At 38.8% G+C, this 19,963-nt stretch overlaps 1 protein-coding gene across 2 annotated transcripts in view; it reads left to right on the forward strand.

Annotated features, from left to right (window-relative positions):
- The first annotated feature begins 9,237 nt into the window (after nt 1-9,237).
- Nucleotides 9,238-19,963, forward strand: part of RCOR1 (REST corepressor 1) — a 174,305-nt gene continuing 163,579 nt past the window's right edge. For both annotated transcript variants that reach the window (XM_070931568.1, XM_070931569.1), the window contains exons 1-2: nt 9,238-9,463; nt 9,669-9,728. In XM_070931568.1, the coding sequence (XP_070787669.1) occupies nt 9,238-9,463; nt 9,669-9,728 (286 nt within the window). The remainder of the gene's footprint in view (nt 9,464-9,668; nt 9,729-19,963) is intronic.

Here is a 19,963-nt window from a genome sequence, read left to right on the forward strand (position 1 = left end):
GATAATATGATATGTCAACTCAGTTTAAGCATAATATTAATGATATATAATACTGCATAATAACTAGTGAACTTTTTAAAAATCTTTAGTATCCCACCTAATTAGACTTGAAGGAGAAAATTCAAAGCAGCTGGAGCAGCTTTATGAAAGCCTTATAAATAATCTGCCGGTCAGCAGGTTTTAAAAATTCCATCACAATTAAGCAAGAAATAGATGCAGAAAAATTGCTATACTTTATAATGTTTATTATTGATCTATTTTTTAAAAAGTGTTTTTGCCTACTCAAGGCTGATTAGATAGCACTTTAACTCAGTAGCAAGGCCCAGAAAGACATTTCTTTCAGGAAAATCAAGATGCGTATACATGCAGGACAGTCAATCTTCAGTATTTTTAGTTCTAAGAGCTATACAGGTAGTCCTCTCTTACAAACAGTAATTGGAACTGAGAACTCCATTGCTAAGCGATGTGGTCATAAGGTGTGATGTCACAAGATCACACCAACTTATGATAGCAGTCTCAGTTGCTGTTACTAGGCAAATACTGCATGGCTGCAGCATCCTGCACTCACGTTACTTACGGGACTGCCTGCTACCACCAATAGCCTCCCACCGACCAGTACGCTCCCATAGAGAGGGGCTCCTCCGGGTGCTGTTGGCCAATGTCGACTGGCGGCCCCCAGGGGGAGAGCCTTCTCTGTGGGGGCACCTACTATCTGGAACAAGTTCCCCCCGGAGATACGGAGGATTCCGGAACTGCGTACCTTCCGTCGCGCGCTCAAGACGTTCTTATTTCATCAAGCTGGCCTGACCTAAGTTTTTCCCCTTTTTAAATGGAAATTTTAAATTTGGTTTTAAATTACTGGGGTTTTAAATTTTCAGCCAAATTATTTAATTCGTTTTACTCTATTTTAAATTTTGTATTTATATGTTTTATTCTATGGCTGTTCACCGCCCTGAGTCCTTCAGGAGTAGGGCGGTATACAAATCAAATCAAATCAAATCAATAAATAAAATAAATGTGATCACCTTTTTCAAACTCCTGCTGCTTTTCCTATTGTCTTTGCTTGTTGGAAGCCAGCAGCAAAAGTCACAAATGACTACACTGTGAACTAGTTGCCGAGTATACAAATTGTGATCATATGACCATGTGGATGTTGCAATAGCCGCAAGTATGAGGAGCAGGAGTAAGCCTTCTTGTTCAACACTATCACAAAGTCTGAACAGTTGTTAAGTGAGAACTACCTATAGTTCAATGAGTAAGAGAAATTGTATTGCATACAAAAAGTTCCTAAATTCAATTCCTAACATTTCCAGGTATAAATGGGAACAATCCCGCCCCATTTCTAAAATATGAGGAAACTAATCCTAGTTTATGAATAAATCAGAACTGCTGGATTCGCACAACATTCTCAGCTAAAGTCAATCAGGTATAATGAAAGATTTTACAGCTCAGTCAGAATAACTATGCACATTTCCCCATTACTGAGCTTAAATAATTCTCCATTCTTGAGTTGGCAGAAAACTGCACCAGTGGCAAATGTACTGTCCCTATTGCCAGTTCTTACCCTGTCTCTCTTTAAAGTCATTGCAGTTACCTATTTTCTTCTAAGGTAATGGATGCCAAGGTCTAATAGCACACCTTGAAGCTGTCCTTGGACAACGTTGGAATAAGTGGAAATATACTACTTTAATACTGGTACAGCTAACGATGGAGCTGTCTCATTCATCAGTTGTGGAAGAGATGGAGGCAATGTAATGGACATACTGAAGAAAAATAATGTTTCCAGACATGTTTGTGCTGCGCTTAAATACAAGTAAGAAAAATATTATAAAGGTTGTAGTAAAAATCCTGCATCTAGTGTTTGATTCCCCCTGGCCTTAGAAGCTTTCCACCTTAAAGTTTCCCCTTAGTCAACTGGTACCTCCTTCATATGTTTGAATGGTGTCATTTTGGCAATATGAGCAAAACCAACTCATGAGAGTTTGCTATTAATAATAATAAATAATAATAATAATTTTATTTCTATACCGCCCTTCTCCCGAAGGACTCAGGGCGGTGTACAGCCTATTTAAAAACACAGACAAAACAACAATGTAAAATTTAAAATAATTAAATAAATTAATGAATATAACAGTTAAATCTATTGTTGCCTTTTTGCCAAAGAGCTCAGGAACATAGAGCCATGGTGGAACAGTGGTTTGAAAGCAGTATAGCAGGCTAATTCTACTGATTGCCAGCAGTTCGATTCTCACGGGCTCATGGTTGACTCAGCCTTCCATTCTTCTGAGGTTGGTAAAATGAGGACCCAGATTGTTGGGGGCAATACACTACTCTGCTTAGAGAGGGCTGTAAAGCCCTGGGAAGTGGTATATAACTCTAAATGCTTATTGCTATTACAGTTTATGCTGACATATATGACTATGGACTTTCCGCACTTGGACCTAATCACAGCACAAATATTTATTATTTTATTTATTATTCATATTTCTATGCCGCCCACTCTCCGAGGACTCTGGGTGGCTTACACCAGACAGTATACTAAATAGCATATTGCCCCCAACAATCTGGGTCCTCATTTTACCCACCTCAGAAGGATGGAAGGCTGAGTCAACTTTGAGCCGGTGAGATTTGATCCGCTGATCTGCTGAACTAACAGTCAGCTGAAGTAACTGCAGTACTACACTCTAACCACTGCGCCACCTCAGCTCTAAATATATGTTAGCAGCATCTTTTTTCTGCTGCATCCCATAATATTGACATATATTTCAATGTGCATAAAACTAGACATACTTCCCAGTCAATGGCCCAGGCAGAATTAGCTCACACCTACTGAACATTGGGACTTCTGGTTGACGTTGCAGTGAGAATGACATGGAAATTAGCAGGCTCTGCCAAGCCTTGCACAATACAGCCAGTAACCACTGTTGGGAGGCCCTACAGGGTCAAAGCTACCTTGTAGGGGTGGCAAAGAAAGGAGAAGTGCTTCGTGGACCACAAGGAATTTGCAATTTCCTCGTTAGGTCCTCTCCTGAACGGCAGCAAGGACAATGGCCATTTTTGGCAGTCACAAGCTCGGACAACCAGGACCACAGGTTTTGTGCTGGAGCGATCCATGGACGGAGCACCTAATGAGTTTCTTTTTCCTCTTGAAGATTTCTAAGATGAACTAAATTGCAAATAACTAAACTTTACTGAAACTGGCTATTGGATTATGGATTTTAAAGATTGGAGGAACCTAGTGGATTTGGATTATTAAGACTGTTTGACAGAGCATTCTACAAGGCAAAAGAAGAAAGGCGATAGAAGAAAAGAGAAAAGAAGAAAAGTTAAATAAGACTTTAAAATTTGGACAATTGGGAAGATATGTAATTGGAAAATCACAAGGCTGTAAATTACTATTTTTTTTAAAGATTATAAATTTATGGGATTTGGAGACATAACTGTGGGATTGATTGAATTATATTGAGTTTTTAAATATTGAGACGTTGGAACTAGAGGTATACTGAGTAATTTTTATTAAATTGTTACAAAATGGATCTACAGGGATAATAGAGGCAAATGAAATAATTTTAATGCTCAAAAACATGCATGAAACTTTAAAGAACAATAAGGAGACAAGGGGATTGTTTAAAGATAAAGAAATGAGTGTAGAAGCTACTCAACAATGTGGGGGGAAGACGAACATGATATTTAGGAAATAGATGAGAAATTAGAAGAAGTGGAAGGAAAAAAACAAAATGAGATGCAAGAAGATAAAGATAATGAAGAGAAAGGATTAATAAGTAGGAATCAATCAGATAATTCCTTAAAAACTTACAATAGCACAGGAAAAAAAACTCTTCAAAAAAAGAAAGGTTTAAAGAAAAAAAAGAGAAAAATCTCTTTAAAAAGAAGAAAATTTCATTGATGGGTGTTCAAATAATACAGCAGAAAGAGACAAAGGGCAACCCAAAGGGAATGCTCAGTAGGTATAAAAATATCAAAAAGAGTTATAAGACTCCAAGAGAGAGAGAAATAAAAGGGTGATTAAAAAGACAATAAATGATGGAACTCCAAAAAGGTTAAGAGATGATGGATAATGATAAAATATATTAATAAAAAGAAAAATAGAAAATACAAATAGGGAAAACAGTAGCATATATATTAACAGATAATAGAATCTAATACAATTAAAAATAAGCTAAACTTAGTAGGTGGAAGTTTAGGATTAGGTAATCTAATTGTATTATTAATATTAATAGTGTTAAAAGTATATTATGAACTTAAACTTTTAAGAATTAGAAATTGTGGGGATTTTGAGATATATTCCCAGGATTGATTAAATTTTGTTAATATTTAGCTTTATTAGTAGTCCTAGACATTTGGGATATTGAAATTATGGTGGAATAATGAGTAATTTTAAAAATATTAAATATTAGTAATTTAGTAGGGGATAACAAATACATGGCACAAAGAAGTGTTATTTATGTTTAAATGAATTAATGGAAAAAATGATAAAGAATTATAAAGAGAGAATGGTACTGTTGAAGTTGGAAGATCAGGATTAGGTTAGGTATACTTATTTGTATTACTACAGTTAGCCTTATTTTAAAAAGATTTCACCCAGTCAATACACTGTCCACAAATGATGTGTGTATTGTATTAAAAATAAAAAATGTATACAAAAAACCCATTAAAATCAGATAGGATCCACAGTAAATATGACTAATTACATAAAAAATATATTACTATAAATTTGACTCTTTTCAATATTTATCTTTGTGTATATTTCTCTGTGTGTGTGTACACCCCTTCCCCCTCCCCCGCAACTGCCCCACTCTGAACTTACTCCTGGTCTACTGCCAAATTTTTGCACAAACCACCTCTTCACCTCCGATTCCCACTGATCACCTCCCTGCAATGTTCCCTCTAATTTCTGACGTGCCTTGTGTGGGAAAAAATTGTTTTGTGCAGCTTTTCCCAGACCAAACATAAAATTGTGTGTCACAAGAATATGAGTAAATTAAAAATACATACAATAGACACATGTTATTTATGTATTTCTTTCTTAAACTACAGTATATACTATAACATATATAATATTATGTCAGTCAGATACACTCTTGGAAGTTCATGTCATTTTGGGCTCCTGGCAATTGCCCCCTGCACTTTCCTTGGCAGCTTTCTTCAGAAGTGGCTTGGCAGTTCTTTCTTGGTAGGGGTGACAGAAGTGACAGGCCCCAAGTCACCCAGATGGATTTGTAACTAAGGCAAGACTAGAAATTATGGTCTCCTGATTTCTAGTCTGACACTTTAACCACTACACCAAACAGGCTGACAGATTATAATATAAACTCACCGGTCACTAATAACTGTAATAAATATTTTATAAGCATTAACATTATTCTCATTCTCTCTCCCTCCCTCCCTGATAGTATAATGAAAGAAAGAAATGAGAAAAGAAAAGCATTATTCAAAAAGCACTTTGAATGCTCCCTTTCTTTCATTTCCATATTCTTCTTCTCCGGATATATTGTGAACTTATAACTTTTAATTATTATTAATTTAAACATGGAAACTTTATAGAGTTAACAATGTTCATAGACTTTGTGCAGCCTGAAACTCAACTGATATTGTTTAAACCTACTTTGGAGGGAGGAAAGAAGCGAATTCAATCTGTTTTGGAGAGAGGCGCTGCTTTGTATGCCGGAAGTTTTGGGTCTGGAGAAGGTTGACTGTCAGTGCAAGTCATTCACTTAAATGACTATCCAAGAAGAAGGCACAAACTCTCCGCCTCACTTAAACACAGCTTCAAGGTTACTTGGCACTGGTGCATCGCGGACTGAGAGGGAACTCCTGACATATGGTGTACCTACTCAAGTCCCATCACAGCAATGCCAAAGGAATTCTGTGTTCTGGAATTAAACCATGGCAGCAAACTTGCGCAAGCCTAAGATTTATGTCTGTTTGCAGCATTCCACAGACTTCTAACTACAATTTTGGCATTTTTTTGCTAGTTTCTGGTATTATACTTCAGGTTTTTAGCAAAAAAAAAAAAAAGCCCATTGGGGAAAATGGGTTTCCTAACGACGATGGCATTTTGTTGATGACCACAGCGGTCACTTAACACCCACTGCAAAAAAGGTTATAAGATCAGGCATGGCGACGTGGTTAATGACTGCCATGACCTAACGACTATAATTCTGGGCTCTAAGTCCTTGGCTTACAACTAAAACTGGGGCCGAAATTTCTATTGGTAAGCAATGAAGTCATTAAGTGAATTGCACTCGATTTTACAACGCTTTTTGCTGCAGGTGTTAACCAAATCATCTGGTCATTTCGTGAACCTATTGGAACACTATTATCACTTCATTTCTAGTTCTTCTTTTCACTAGACATAAACAATTCCTGCAACTATTTTTTGAACCTCCAATCATCTTTGTTGCTCTTTTGTGCTCTTTCCAGAGTCTCAACAACTTTTTTTTACATCATGACGACCAAAACTGGATGCAGTATTCCAAGAGTGGCCTTACCAAAGCATTATAAAGTGGTATTAACACTTCACGTGATCTTGATTCTATCCCTCTGTTAATGCAGCGTAAGATTACACTGGCTTTTTTGGCAGCTGCAGTACACTGCTGGTTCATATTTAAGCGGTTGTCTACTAGGGCTCCAGAAACAGATTGGATCAATTGAAGTTGATCGTTTTGATGGATGGCTAAACCCATCAGTGCTATGATTGGTGGAGAGTTTCTCTTCAGCTGGTCGTACTTAGAAAAAGCAGGAAAGCCAGAAGGTTAACTAGTAGGTTTACTTAATATGCTGTGCACACTTGGACAACACTCTCTGGCAACAAGCCAGGACACAGACTAAAGCGACAGGATAGGGATCTGGAATGGGGATAGCAGATTTTGTGCTGATAAGTTTTTTGATGGCTCAAGGACAGGCAATAGCACTTTAACCGAGCTGGGAGGAAAAGTCATTTGTCATCCATTACCTTGGAGGGAAGTCAGGTGACTGCAGTGACTTGAAACAGAGGTAGGGTAGAGATCAGCAATGGGAAAAGTAAATTACTTGTTGGGATAGTTGTAGTAACTCTTAAGATTGAGTGGAGAATGCTTTTATCTCAACCCTGGGAAGGCCCTAAGAAATCTTTACACATTACTCGTTTACAAAAGAACAGAGCAGAAACTTCTCTGCCTAAACGGTACAGCCATAGAGAGGCAGAGTCCCCATCTTTGCACCACTCCATGCCTTGCTAACTTCGTTAACTCCACTTTGAAGATGGAAGCACCAAGAAAGTAATTAGTTTTGGAGACAGCTAATGGCTAGGAGGCTCCTGAGAGGAGGACTGGAATCTAGAGGCATCTTGAAAAATAACCACCATCTTTGTTTTGGTATTTCCAATTTTTCTCTTTTAAGTTTCACTCTCTGCTTCGCAGCTAAGCCGGTCTTCAATACATTTAGCTGGCTCCTTTGTATGCATATATATATATAAGCCTTTGCAAGGAAAAGATGAGGCATTGGCCGGCTATAACTTCATTCCAATATAAATCCTCAATGCTGCCCTTCCCCCCCCGCCTTTCTTTACGTAGAAAAAATGGTTAGATGTTGGCAAGTTCGTTCTCTGAGATTCAGCACACTTCCTCCTCATGGGCGAGGAGGGGGGGTGGAAGAAGCTGAGAAAGGGCTGTTTCCCTCCCCCCCCCCACTCCGGTTTGGGATTCGTATTAACCCGTTTGTGTCATTAGTCCCCGTCTGTGTCTCTCCGGCCCTAGCGGCCGATTCCAACCAGCAGCATTGCCTGTCGGTGGATACACATTTCAAATCCAAAAATTCAAGGTTTTCCTTCCCTTGATATTGTCATCTCTTCCCTTTTCCCTCCCCCGCCTGGGAAAATCAGCATGGAAAGTTGCCTTCCTTTTATCCCTTCAAAAAGCTCCATTTCTTTCTCTCTCTCAACTGGGCGCCACGAGACTAAACCCGGTTTGCTTAAAAACTCCAGCAATTCAAAGTGTCCCCCCCCCCCACCCGCAAGCCTCTCCGAAGCCCTAACTCGCCTTCTCTGGCGACCTCTTTTTTTTTGTTTTGTTTTTCCTTCCCCGAAAAGGACACACATGGCTTCAGTTACGGAGGGAGGTTTGGCCACTCGGAAAGGTGGGGGGGGCAGAGGAAGAGGAAGTGAGAGAAGAAACCCGTTTTCCACGAACACGCGTGGAAACACGCGTCGAAACTGTACGGCGGGGACGCGGAGACACTTCGCGGCGTTCTTTTAGTTTCTTTGTATGGAGATTCCATTCAAACTGTTCAGCGTGTCGCCAGTAGCCTTCCGCCAAGGAGGAGGGGTGGTGGAGGAAGAAAATAGTCCCAAGCTACTCTTTTACCCCTCTTTCTGAGGGGAGAAAGCGAGAGGAAGAGCGCGAGAGGAGACCCCTGGATTGCAGCTCGCCCCGCCGCGACCCTCCTCCCGTCCCCCGAGGCGGTGCCTTTGCACCCGCGCCCCCTTCCCAAGCGGGGCCGTAGAGCGGAGCTATAGGGCAGCTGCCCAACTCCCCCCTCTTTCCCCCCCCTCTATATAACGATACAATGTAGCCTTGGAACAAGCTGTATCATTGGGCGTAGAGATCGCAAAGCCCTCACCACGTAGAGCGGGCGATACGCCTCTCCACCTAACTTAACAAACGGAAGCATCGGGCCGGTTTGATGGACGGGGAGGACGGGCCAATGGGGAGTGGGGAAAGCTTCCCAAAATGTGCGGGCGGCCAATGGGTGGAGCGGGGGGGCAGGCTCGCGGGGAGCCTAGCAGCTCAGGTTGACAGTGACTAGTCCCAGTGCAAGGGAAGTGCAAGGAAAGGGATGAGCCTTTAAAGTTCGGGGCTTCATCTCATTGCAGGGAATTTGAAAAGAAGAAGAAGAAGGAGAGAGAGAGAGAGAAAAAAAAAAAAAAGGAGCGAGGAAGGAAAAGTCCCGCAATCTAAAAACTTGCAAATAGCGCAGGGATAGCGCGAAGCCTTCAGTTGCGGCCAACTTCCCCGGAGCTGTTTTTTTATTTTTTATTTTTTTATTTTCCCTTCTTCTTTTTCCCTCCCCTGCCCTTTTTTTTTTTTTTTTTGCAGAAAGAGAAGAGGAGTCCTGCTGTTCTTTCTTTCCGCTTTTCTCACACAATTCCGAGTCCGCGCTTTTTTTTTTTTCCTTAGCTGCCTCTCCCCCTCCCTCCCTCCCTCCCTCCCACCCCCCCCCCGGTCACCCCCCCCCCCGATGCCAACCATGATAGAAAAGGGCCCAGAGGTCTCGGGGAAAAGAAGGGGCAGGAACAATAATGCCAGCGGCGCGGCCAACGCTTCCAACAGCGCCTCCGCCAGCGCCAACAACGCTAACAATGGGAATAATAAAAGTTTGGCAACGGCAGCAGCGCCCAATGGGAATAGCAGCAGCAACAACTGGGAAGAAGGCAGCTCCGGCTCTTCCAGCGATGAGGAGCACGGTGAGTCTCTCTTTTTTTTTTTGGGTGGGTGGGAAGGAGAAGACGACCGAGAAGATTGGCCCGCTTTCTCAAAGCCTTCAAAAACCCCACAACTCTTTTTTTTATCACAGCTACAACCCGCGCGAGGGAGGGGGGGAGGGAAAGCTAGAATTGGGAAATAACAATTCTTTTTTGGTTTTTTTTTTTTATTTTTTAACCGTGTCAGGAGGAGGAGGAATGAGAGTGGGACCCCAGTATCAAGCGGTTGTTCCTGACTTTGATCCTGGTGAGTCATTTTTTCACCCCTTCTTCTCTCCCCCCCCCAATAAAGCAAAAATCTCTTCCTTCTTTCACGACTTCTCCATCGAAATTTTTGAAAAGAGGTGGTTCTCTCTTTACACCTTCCCACTCCTCCTGCCATCCCCCCCCCCCACACCTGATGGCGGTCTTCCTCGCGGGTAAAAAGCTCACGAGTGCCGTATAAATAGGCTCGCCTCTTCTCTAAGGGTTGCAACCAAGGTGGCAAACTGTGGGCAGCTTCTAATAATGTGGACTTTATTGGGGGGGGGGTTATCTGCGTGGAGTTTTAATGGATCTTAATACCCCCCCCCCCGGGAAGCCTTGTCTGGATCGCTACAAGGCTTGTGTAATTAACTCGTGTCTCTCTCCCCCCCCCCCCCGAAAATATTAAAAGTGAGATTAGAGGACACTTCCTTCCTGTTGTTTTAGTTGGTTGTTGTTTGTTTTTTTTTTAAAGTGAGTTTTCAATTGAAGAGGGGAGAAGGTAAAAAATTTCCCCTCCCTGCCCAGATTGCATGTCTGGCCAGCAGTTCAAAGAAAGAAAGAAAGAAAGAAAGAAAATGGGAAGGTGTGTGTGTGTGTGTGTGTTGGGGGTGGGTGGGAGGAGGAGAAGAACAGAATTTGATGATGGATAGATTGAAATGAGTTCAGGAAAGGTGGCAGCAGCACACTTGGGAATGGCTGAGGGAGGGAGGGGGAGAGGGGGAGAGGAGGACAGTGGAGTTATTCTGGGGTTTTACTTCCTTAAATGAAATCTATTTTAGAAATAAATGTTTCTCTTTTTGTCCTTCCTTTTGGTGGTGTGGAAGATAACTGGTTAACATAGCAAGGAAAAAGAAGCTTTAATCTTAAATCGTCCCCCACCTTCATTTTTTGCTGGTTTTCAGGTGTGGCTACTATTTCCATATTCACAGAGTTAGAAAGAGCTGGCCCTTTATGAAAATCGGTGCCAGTCTACTCCTGAGACTCCTCCCCTTCCCCCTTGCACATAATTATTTTAGATGCAATTGACCTAAATCCAATTACTTTTTTTTTAATGAGTGGTTTTATCCGATTAGGTTTTTTGAGGTAGTGGGGAGAATAAAGCTCTTTCACTTCTTGCTTTCTTAATGATGAAATTTAGGGCAAGTAAAGGGCAAAGAAAGAGAAGAGGAGAGCAGTTAATGAAAAGCAGCAGAGCACTTTCTAGGGGGCGCTTGGTAGACCTGGTGACAAACAGGAAAACGAATTTGTCCATTGAGAAAGAAGCATTCCTGATTCTCTTCCTGTGTTTGTAGATATGGTACTATTGTCAGGAATGGGGCAAAAAGCTTCCCTTTTGTTTGTTTGTTTTTTTAGGATTTGCAATTTCATTCTTGGAGATGCTACTCTGTAATGTTCTACTTGGTTATATTTTCTTTCCAATTTAAAATGTTAAGGAGACACTGAATAAACAAAGGGATTCAAATGTTCGTGTAAAACAATTTTTAAAAACTTGAGTGTATTGGAAACCATACCTGCAATTTGTTTAAAGGGGGAAAGGTTCATTTCCATAGTTTTTAAATGCTGGTTTTAAAGTTTTTTAAAAAAACAAAAACAAAAAAATTCCTGTTTGATTTAAAAAATGTGCCATTTCTCTTGGTCCTGAGGAATTCTTAATAAGATTCATCCAGTTAGCTGATTGGCATAATAAGTGAATGTACTTGTAGGTATATGAAGCTGCCAAACCTATGAATCAGGACATCCCTGGTTTTCTGCCACAGAATTAGGCAAGGGCCTTGCAATCCATCCAGTTCCCTGTTGGCAGCAGGAACTACACAACTGGAGCATCCTCAGCAAATGGCTGTTCAGTTTTTGTTGGAAAACTGACAAATGAAATCCCTCTCATTAGTTGAAAATATTGAACTGTTAATTGCTGTTACTTTAAAAAGTTACTTCTAACAGTCAACCAAAATCTCCCCTTAAATAGCCCATTAGATCTTGCCTTGTTTTTCGGAAGTGGAAAACAAGCCTTTTCCTCTCATATGTGACAGATATTTCACGGGTACTATCCTTGTCTGTCATTAGCCTTCTGTTTTTTCTAAATAGTCCTATTTCTATTATCTTGTGATGGACATTTCCATCAAGAGTTTCCATCTCTTGAACTTCTTTCATTTCTACACATCCTCGGTAAGGTAAAATGCAAAGAACTGGACACAATATTTCACCATGAGGCCAGGCTGCAAAGTAAAGTCAAATTGTTTCTCATAATTTGGGAACCATGCTGAAAATTGCACTTATATATTTATTTTGACAGCTTTTTTTTTTTGTGGATCTCCATTAAGCTTGTGATCAGTTGAAGCTCAATTGTTTAGATTTATGTATTTGATTTTCTCCCTCTTCCCGTATTAAACTTTTTATAAGTGTCTGAGTTGAACTAATAAAACAGTTTCTCACTTTAGAAATATTATTTTGAATTTCTTTCTTATCATCTGAGACTATTTACTTTCTAATATGTGTGTATGGAACTATAACATATCTGTGCATCTTTAGACTGAATGAGACTGAATAACAATTTTTGATTCTTTCCACTTGGTTTCTAACCTGCAACATAGAGAGTAAATAATTTTGATCTTCCTAGCTACGGCGTTGCTTTATTCTAAGTGATTCTTAAAATATGAGAATATGTCTGCATGTGTTAGCACTTTATGCTATATAAAATTTAATTGTGAAGCTTAGAACAAAAATATACATTGACTTCCTTAGGAAAATTAAAGGTGGTATTTTATTATAGCAGAATATGTACATTTTCTCTCTGGATTCGTTTTCCATTCCAGACTGCTGTTGATCTAATTATTACATCCCTTCTTTTTCTTTCTTTTAAAAAGCGAAGATTGTATATGCAGTTTTTTCTTTACCTGTTCTGTTCTCATGTTTACTTTATTGGATGGTTAGTCTGAGAGTAATTACAGTAAATTTCATAGTATTGATTAGAATCTATGTTTTCCTATGTCTAGCAGGATGCAACGATATATATGCTTGGCTCAGGCTAATGTTAGCTCCCTTTTTACACCCAAAACATATCTATTCAGGAAACTGCAGTACATGAATTCCACATACAACTTAGTCATGTGACAAATGCCTAACTTCAGAGTTGCTATTTTTAAATTTGTGTATAGCTGCTTTCAGGTGTTTGAATCCAAAAGTATGGAGAAGAATGGGAAGGCATTCTTTGATACTAGCCCTGCCAATTGTTGGTAAGGAAGTTAATCCATAGCCATGTTTGTATATGAAGTTAACTAATATGTGTGACCACATTTCTGAGTATGTGGAGGGCAGGAACCAGCTTTTGGTGACCTTTTATTTTAGACTGGTATGAATGAGTGGCTGAGAGTGTAAAATGAGGTCTCTCTCTTTCCCATGCTTTGGAAACCAAATGATCAAAGAGAGCTTGTGAAAGTGTTAAATGTATGCAACAAGATAGACACATGTTGTATCATTCATAAACAGCATCCTAGTGTATTATGCCATTCGCTTGCAAGTAGAAGAGACTTCTTGGATGAAATGGTCCTGAGGTTTTAAGAATAAAATGCATGGGCTGATCTGTTATCAGATTCTCTGATCTTTCTTTTTAACCTAAAATAGGAGTTCACATAACAGCAGTAATGATGAGGATTGTTATAACACAGGTGTAATCATTTTGTTGCTGCTTAGGGGAGAATCAGTTGACTACTGTCTTAAGGTTTTGTATGGAAAAAGTGTATTGCGAAGAATCTTTCTAAATTTGCATCTATGTGATGCTTCCCAGTTTTCAGTATTTTGTTTCTATCCTGTGTCGCACTACAATTAGTTGGTGTCAGTTGTGTGTGTCATGTGAATGTATCCACTATTATGATTTATACAGTAAACCATAGTTTTGAATAAGGTTTGAATGAGCCCAGGCAGTTACGCCTAACCACTTATGACTGTATGACTGTAACCTTGTTGCTGGTATCTTTACGATTTATATTGACTGTTTCCTAATATGATTTGATTGGTTATTTGTTCCCTATGACTATCATTAAGTGTTGTACCTTATGATTCTTGATGAACGTATCTATTCTTTTATGTACACTGAAAGCATATGCACCAAGATAAATTCCTTGTGTGTCCAATCACACTTGGCCAATAAAGAATTCTGCTCTGCTCTGCTCTGCTCTATTCTATTCTAATTTGTTGAAAGCAGCATTGTTTTTTATAGAATTTTCTTGAAAAATATCAATGTATGTGTAAAAACAAATCCCAACTCACCATGTTCATTTTAAAAATTTCCTGTTCTTTTAAATCAAAGTTCGGTTTGTAATACAGTTTAATTTGAATTCTAGATGGTAGGCTGAAGTTAAGAGTAGGAGAATCCTAATGATTTTGAAGGAAATGGATTGTGCTCAGTGAGTTATTGTACACATGTACTAGGAAATATATACTGTATATACATGATGAACTGAGGTTTTATTCCAAGAACAGTAAATTACTCTTAAGTAATCTACTCTTTTTTAAAAAGTAGTTTGTATCCAATGTTAAGGAATTTGCAGAGCTCTGTAATTTAAAGAAACCAATCTTTTCATTAAAACCCCTTATTAGTAATGTTCTGTAGTAATTAAAGGTATACATTGTCAAATTACTTAGAACTTCACAATGGATACTGCTTTAACTCACAGAAAAGTCAGCAATGTCAAGTGAACCTTTGCTAGAAGTAATTGTGTTAAGTAGGCCCTTAGTGTCAGTAGCTCCTTTTCTTTTAAATGAACAAAGTTTCTTTCTTCCTGAATCAGTAAGTAAATTGTGCTGGAAAATATCCCAGGTAGTTTTTTCCCCCTACCTTTTCCCTGATTTTCTGTGCCTATTTGAAAATGCTTTTCTAGTCCTGTAGTTTAATCTTCATGACATATGTTTTTTAAATTAAATGTCTTAAATGTCCAAGCAGAAAAACAGGACTACTTTGGCTTCTAAATATTTTTATTGACCTGTTTTCTGTTACGTATCAGTGCATATTACTGCTTTTACTGTTTTAATAGTCCAGAGAATGGTGAATAGCCATACATTTTGTTGTTGTTGTTGTTGTTGTTGTTGTTGTTGTTGTTGTTAGTTGCGAAGTCATGTCTGACCCATTGCGACCCCATGGACAATGTTCCTCCAGGCCTTCCTATTCTTTACCATCCTCTGGAGTCCATTTAAGCTCAAGCCTACTGCTTCAGTGACTCCATCCAGCCACCTCATTCTCTGCCGTCCCGTTCTTCTTTTGCCCTCAATCTTTCCTAGCATTAGGCTCTTCTCCAGTGAGTCCTTCCTTCTCATTAGGTGGCCAAAGTATTTGAGTTTCATCTTCAGGATCTGGCCTTCTAAAGAGCAGTCAGGGTTGATTTCCTCTAGGACTGACCGGTTTGATTGCCTTGCAGTCCAAGGGGATCACAGGAGTCTTTTCCAGCACCATAGTTCAAAGGCCTCAATTCTTTAATTTCTTGGCTGCAGTCCCCATCTGCGGTGATCTTGGAGCCCAGGAAAATAAAATCTGTCACTACCTCCATTTCTTCCCCATCTATTTGCCAGGAATTGAGAGGGCCAGATATCATGATCTTAGTTTTCTTAATATTGAGTTTCAAGCAAACTTTTTCACTCTCCTTCTTCACCCGCATTGAGAGGCTCTTTAGTTCCTCTTCACTTTCTGCCATTAGAGTGGTATCATCTGCAAATCTAAGGTTGTTGGCCCAGTCGCTTCACTCTTTCTGGCGCTACTAGTACTAGCCCTCTGCTCTTCCCCAGTAGCATATTGAACATCTTCTGACCTGAGGGGCTCATCTTCCGACGTCCATGGGGCTTTCATGCAAAGATACTGGAGTCGGTTGCCATTTCCTTCTCCAGTGGATCACGTTTTGTCAGAACTCTCTGCTATGACCTGTCCGTCTTGGGTATCCCTGCATGGCATAGCTCATAGCTTCATTGAGCTATGCAAGCCCCTTCGCTATGATAAGGCAATAATCCATGAAGGGGTCCATAAGTATAGAAATGTAATAAAAGCAATAGGATGATGACACTTGCCTAAAGAATGAATAGGTTTGCTATAAATGAGAGACTTTGATAAATGACTTTGATCAGCAGTCTTTGGGAAAATCTATATTTCATGCTGTTGAATCAGGTGCATTGCCATATTGTCTTGGGTTCATCAACAGTTGGTAAAAAAAGAATAAGTGATGTTGACTTCTAGGGAATGTCACCACCAGGGACCATAAGAGCATACCTCTGCTGTTGCTCCTCTTCTGTGGAAGAGCGCACCACTGGTAATGAGGGCAGCACTGACCCTGCTAGTATTTCAGGCCATGAAGGTCTGGCTTTTCTTGAGGATATTTGTGGGATGGTTTCTTAAGGAAAATCAGCATCAATGACTGTTGTTTCTTGATGCTGTTCTATTTTAATGGGTTACTTATTTTGGAGAGTCAGGTATTCAATGTCTCTTGCAATTGGAACTGTATATATAAATCTCAGTAAATAAGTACCGGTAAATGTATTTTATAAGATTTCAAGACACAATGTTGTTTATTTGTTTTGGGCTACTTATGTTTTATAAACTTACCAAAGCGTATTCAGTAAGCAGTGGTTAAACATGATATTTGAATCCCATCATTTATAGGCATGTCATGCACAGTTGAGGCTGCATAATGTTAAATTACTTTAGTATTGGGAGTGAACTTCTCAGTGGTCTTCTGATGATCCTTCACTGTTTTTTGAGTTTCCTTTCCTGCTTTTCTAAGATGTTCAAGATATAGTCTAGAGCAGGGGTGTCAAGCCCGCGGACTGGATGTATCATGTACTGGCCCTGCCCCCGCTTGGTTTAGCGAAGGGGAAAAAAGTCCTGATACGTCATGTGATGCCGCACGTTTGACACCCCTGGTCTAGAGATCCTGCCATATATCCTAGATATTTAGCAAACACCTGAAATTTATTTGCCAAGGTTTTCATTATAGTTCCTTATGGTATACTGCTTGCTTCCAACTGTGTTTGTGTTGTCTGGTTAGAAAGTTCAAGGTTAGAGGCATGGCGTGAGAGAGGAATTGGTTAATGGGGCAAATGATGGAACCAGTGTTGTAATGCAAGCTTTGCTGCTCTAGAAAGCATGTTGTGACACCATAAGCATATGGGGAAAGGGTGAATAGACGTACGACCACAATTGGGATTGGAATCTTGGTTGTTGAGTGATCTTGTCATTAAATGAGATATCAATGTGAATACTTCATTTAATGACTTGAATGAATCTTGGTACTCTCGAGTTGCAGTTGTAAAGCAATCTTGCAAGTTATTAAGCAGTCATAGGTAAGGAGCAGTCATAGGTTGCCATGGAGGGTGGGGCTCCACTTTTTTGCACAGTTTTTAAGTGAATCACAGTGTCATTAAGAAAATTCAGCTTCCCCTATTGAGTTTGCTTGTTGGAAGCCAGCTGGGATCAAATGGTGATCACATGATCCAGGACACTGTAAGTGTCATAAGTGCTTGTTGATTTCCTAGTGCCCAAATTTTGATTGTGTGACTGTGAGAATGCTGCAGTTATTGTGAATGCAAGGCTTGGTTATAAGTCACCTTTTTCAATCCCATTGTAACTTCAAACAGTTGCTAAATAAATAGTTTTAAGTGGAGGAAACCTGTAGTTTATTTAAAAAAAAAAAACTAAACTGAAAAAAAGGCAATGACAACAGTTGACTGAGAACTGGGTTCAAATCTCTAGTCAAATTTAATTTAATTCACCCAGTAAACTACCGGTACCTCTTCTGGCCTAGCTATGTGGGAAAAAATGCATGAGATCTTGGATTCTTTAGAGGAAGATTACAAATGATGACAATAGCAATAATAAAATCTTTTCCAACTTCCTCTTCCTAACAGAACAACCAACATTGTTTGAAAAGAGCTCTTTTGAAAGTTTGCTTGTTCATTTTCTTCTTTGAAAACATTTACTGTTTTAATCTTAATATCTGCTAAAGAGAGAAATACTTATGAATATTATTAGTGTTTTAAAGTGAACTGATTTAATTCACATTTCTTTGATTAGTACTCAGAAAGTAAGTATAGCAAGGTTATTTATTGTGTTCAATTTTGGGATTTGAAGTGTAGTTCTCAACTAAAGAATATGTGCAAAAATGCACATTTTTTTGACAGAATAATGCTGAGATAGACTCGTTTTTACAGCAAAATGTGTGCAGAAATATTTGGGATTTAAAATTTCTATACATGTATAACTGAACATACCGGTAAATAAAATGACACAGACTTGGGGATAAACGGATCCTTTGACATGCAGAAATAAAGTTAATGCTGACCAGCATTTTACATGTCAAGGATTTAGGCTTAGTGAGCTAGTAATACATCAGAAATATGGGAGAACAGTAGCAACAAAAAGGTAATATGTATTATGGATATTCTAAGAACATTTCTGAGAATTGTCTTTTGACATGAAGTATCATTTTAAAGACAGTAAGCATTTGCAGGAAGTGAAAGTATAGAAAGAAAGGGAGTGGCAGAAGAAAAAAACTACAATCATACTTCCAGTTTCTCAAGTACTAACTAACTATTCTATACCTAGGGAGGAATTTGCAGTGCAAGGAAACCTATTTCTGTAGAATGCAACCAACATTTGAATCCCGATTCTGTTTTAGGAAGGAGCAGGATTACAATTGAAGTAAAAGAGCATCTGATTGTCATTATACCAACCCTTTCAACGTCTTGTCTGTGTGCAGCAGGCAATTGCTGACAGTTTGCTATCCAATTTTGGAAAAGAGTAGAACCCAAAGCCCCAAAGTTCAGGGGCTTGTAATTGGCTGGGTCAGTAATTTAAAATTCATCTAAAAACATCTCCCAACTCATGTTTGTGCAATATACAATTTTTACAATATTTCACTATTCATATTTGTTTGGTTTTAGGATTTTATGTTGAAATGCCTGAACATCCTGAATTGCACTGTATTATGACTAAATATTTGGCTATACCAGAAGTCATAATGACCTTCTGAATTAAGCAGTCATGCTGGCTGGAAATTACAGGGGCTGAATTGTCCAATAAATTTTAGGGGATATCCAAGTTGGATAAAACTAGTTTTATCATTTTTTTCCAGCTGCAGTTTATCCACAATGTATAGTATTATGGCTATGGCATAAACAGCCAACAAATAATATATTCTAAGACAGTAAAGGAATTTAGCAAGTTGAATATTTATAGAAAAGAATGGCAACTGGAGAAGTCAGAGTTCAAACCCTTATCTGGTTTTGAACCATGTTGGCTGACTGTGTAGCTAGTTTCAGTGCCTTCAGCCCAGTTTAATAGTATAAAGATAAAATTAGGAGACAAAACACGTTTCTCTAAGCACTTTGGAGATGAAACAGGGTATAAGGTAAAGGTAAAGGTTCCCCTCGCACATATGTGCTAGTCGTTCCCGACTCCAGGGGGCGGTGCTCATCTCTGTTTCAAAGCCAAAGAACCAGCACTGTTCGAAGACGTATCGGTGGTCATGTGACTGGCATGACTAAATGCCAAAGACGCACGGAATGCTGTTACCTTCCCACCAAAGGTGGTCCCTATTTTTCTACTTGCCTTTTTTACTTGCTTTCGAATTGCTAGGTTGGCAGAAGCTGGGACAAGTAACGGGAGCTCATCCCGTTACACGGCATTAGGGATTTGAACCGCTGAACTGCCGACCTTTCGATTGACAAATTCAGCATCTTAGCCACTGAGCCACCGCGTCCCTTAACAAACATATAATTTAAACATATAATATAAAAATTATAAACATATAAAATTTATATATATATATATATAACATATATATAATATATATATAAACATATATATATATAATATAAACTTATATATATATAATATAAAAATATATAAACATTTATATATATATATATATATATATATATATATATATATATATATATATATACTTAAGACATATATATATATATGTTTTTCTCTTTTTCATAGGTTTTATGTGTATTTCTCTCTAGCCAGGTTCCACCTACGTAAACCAAGATATTATGCAGCCCTAGTTCAGTGAAGAGAGAGAGAAATACACGTAAAACCTATATTGGTTTTATATTTATATTGGTTTTTAAAATTGATATTGATTTTAATTGAAATGTTTTAAATTATGGGCCAAACTTTATTTAATTATTTTAAAACTATTTTAACTTTTGTGTACAAATGTTTTATTTTTGGCTGTTCACCGCCCTGAGTCCGAA

Source organism: Pituophis catenifer, unplaced genomic scaffold, assembly GCF_029215685.1.
Source record: "Pituophis catenifer annectens isolate HBS135680 unplaced genomic scaffold, rPitCat1.0.hap2 SCAF_1, whole genome shotgun sequence".
NCBI classification, from domain to species: Eukaryota; Metazoa; Chordata; class Lepidosauria; order Squamata; family Colubridae; genus Pituophis; species Pituophis catenifer.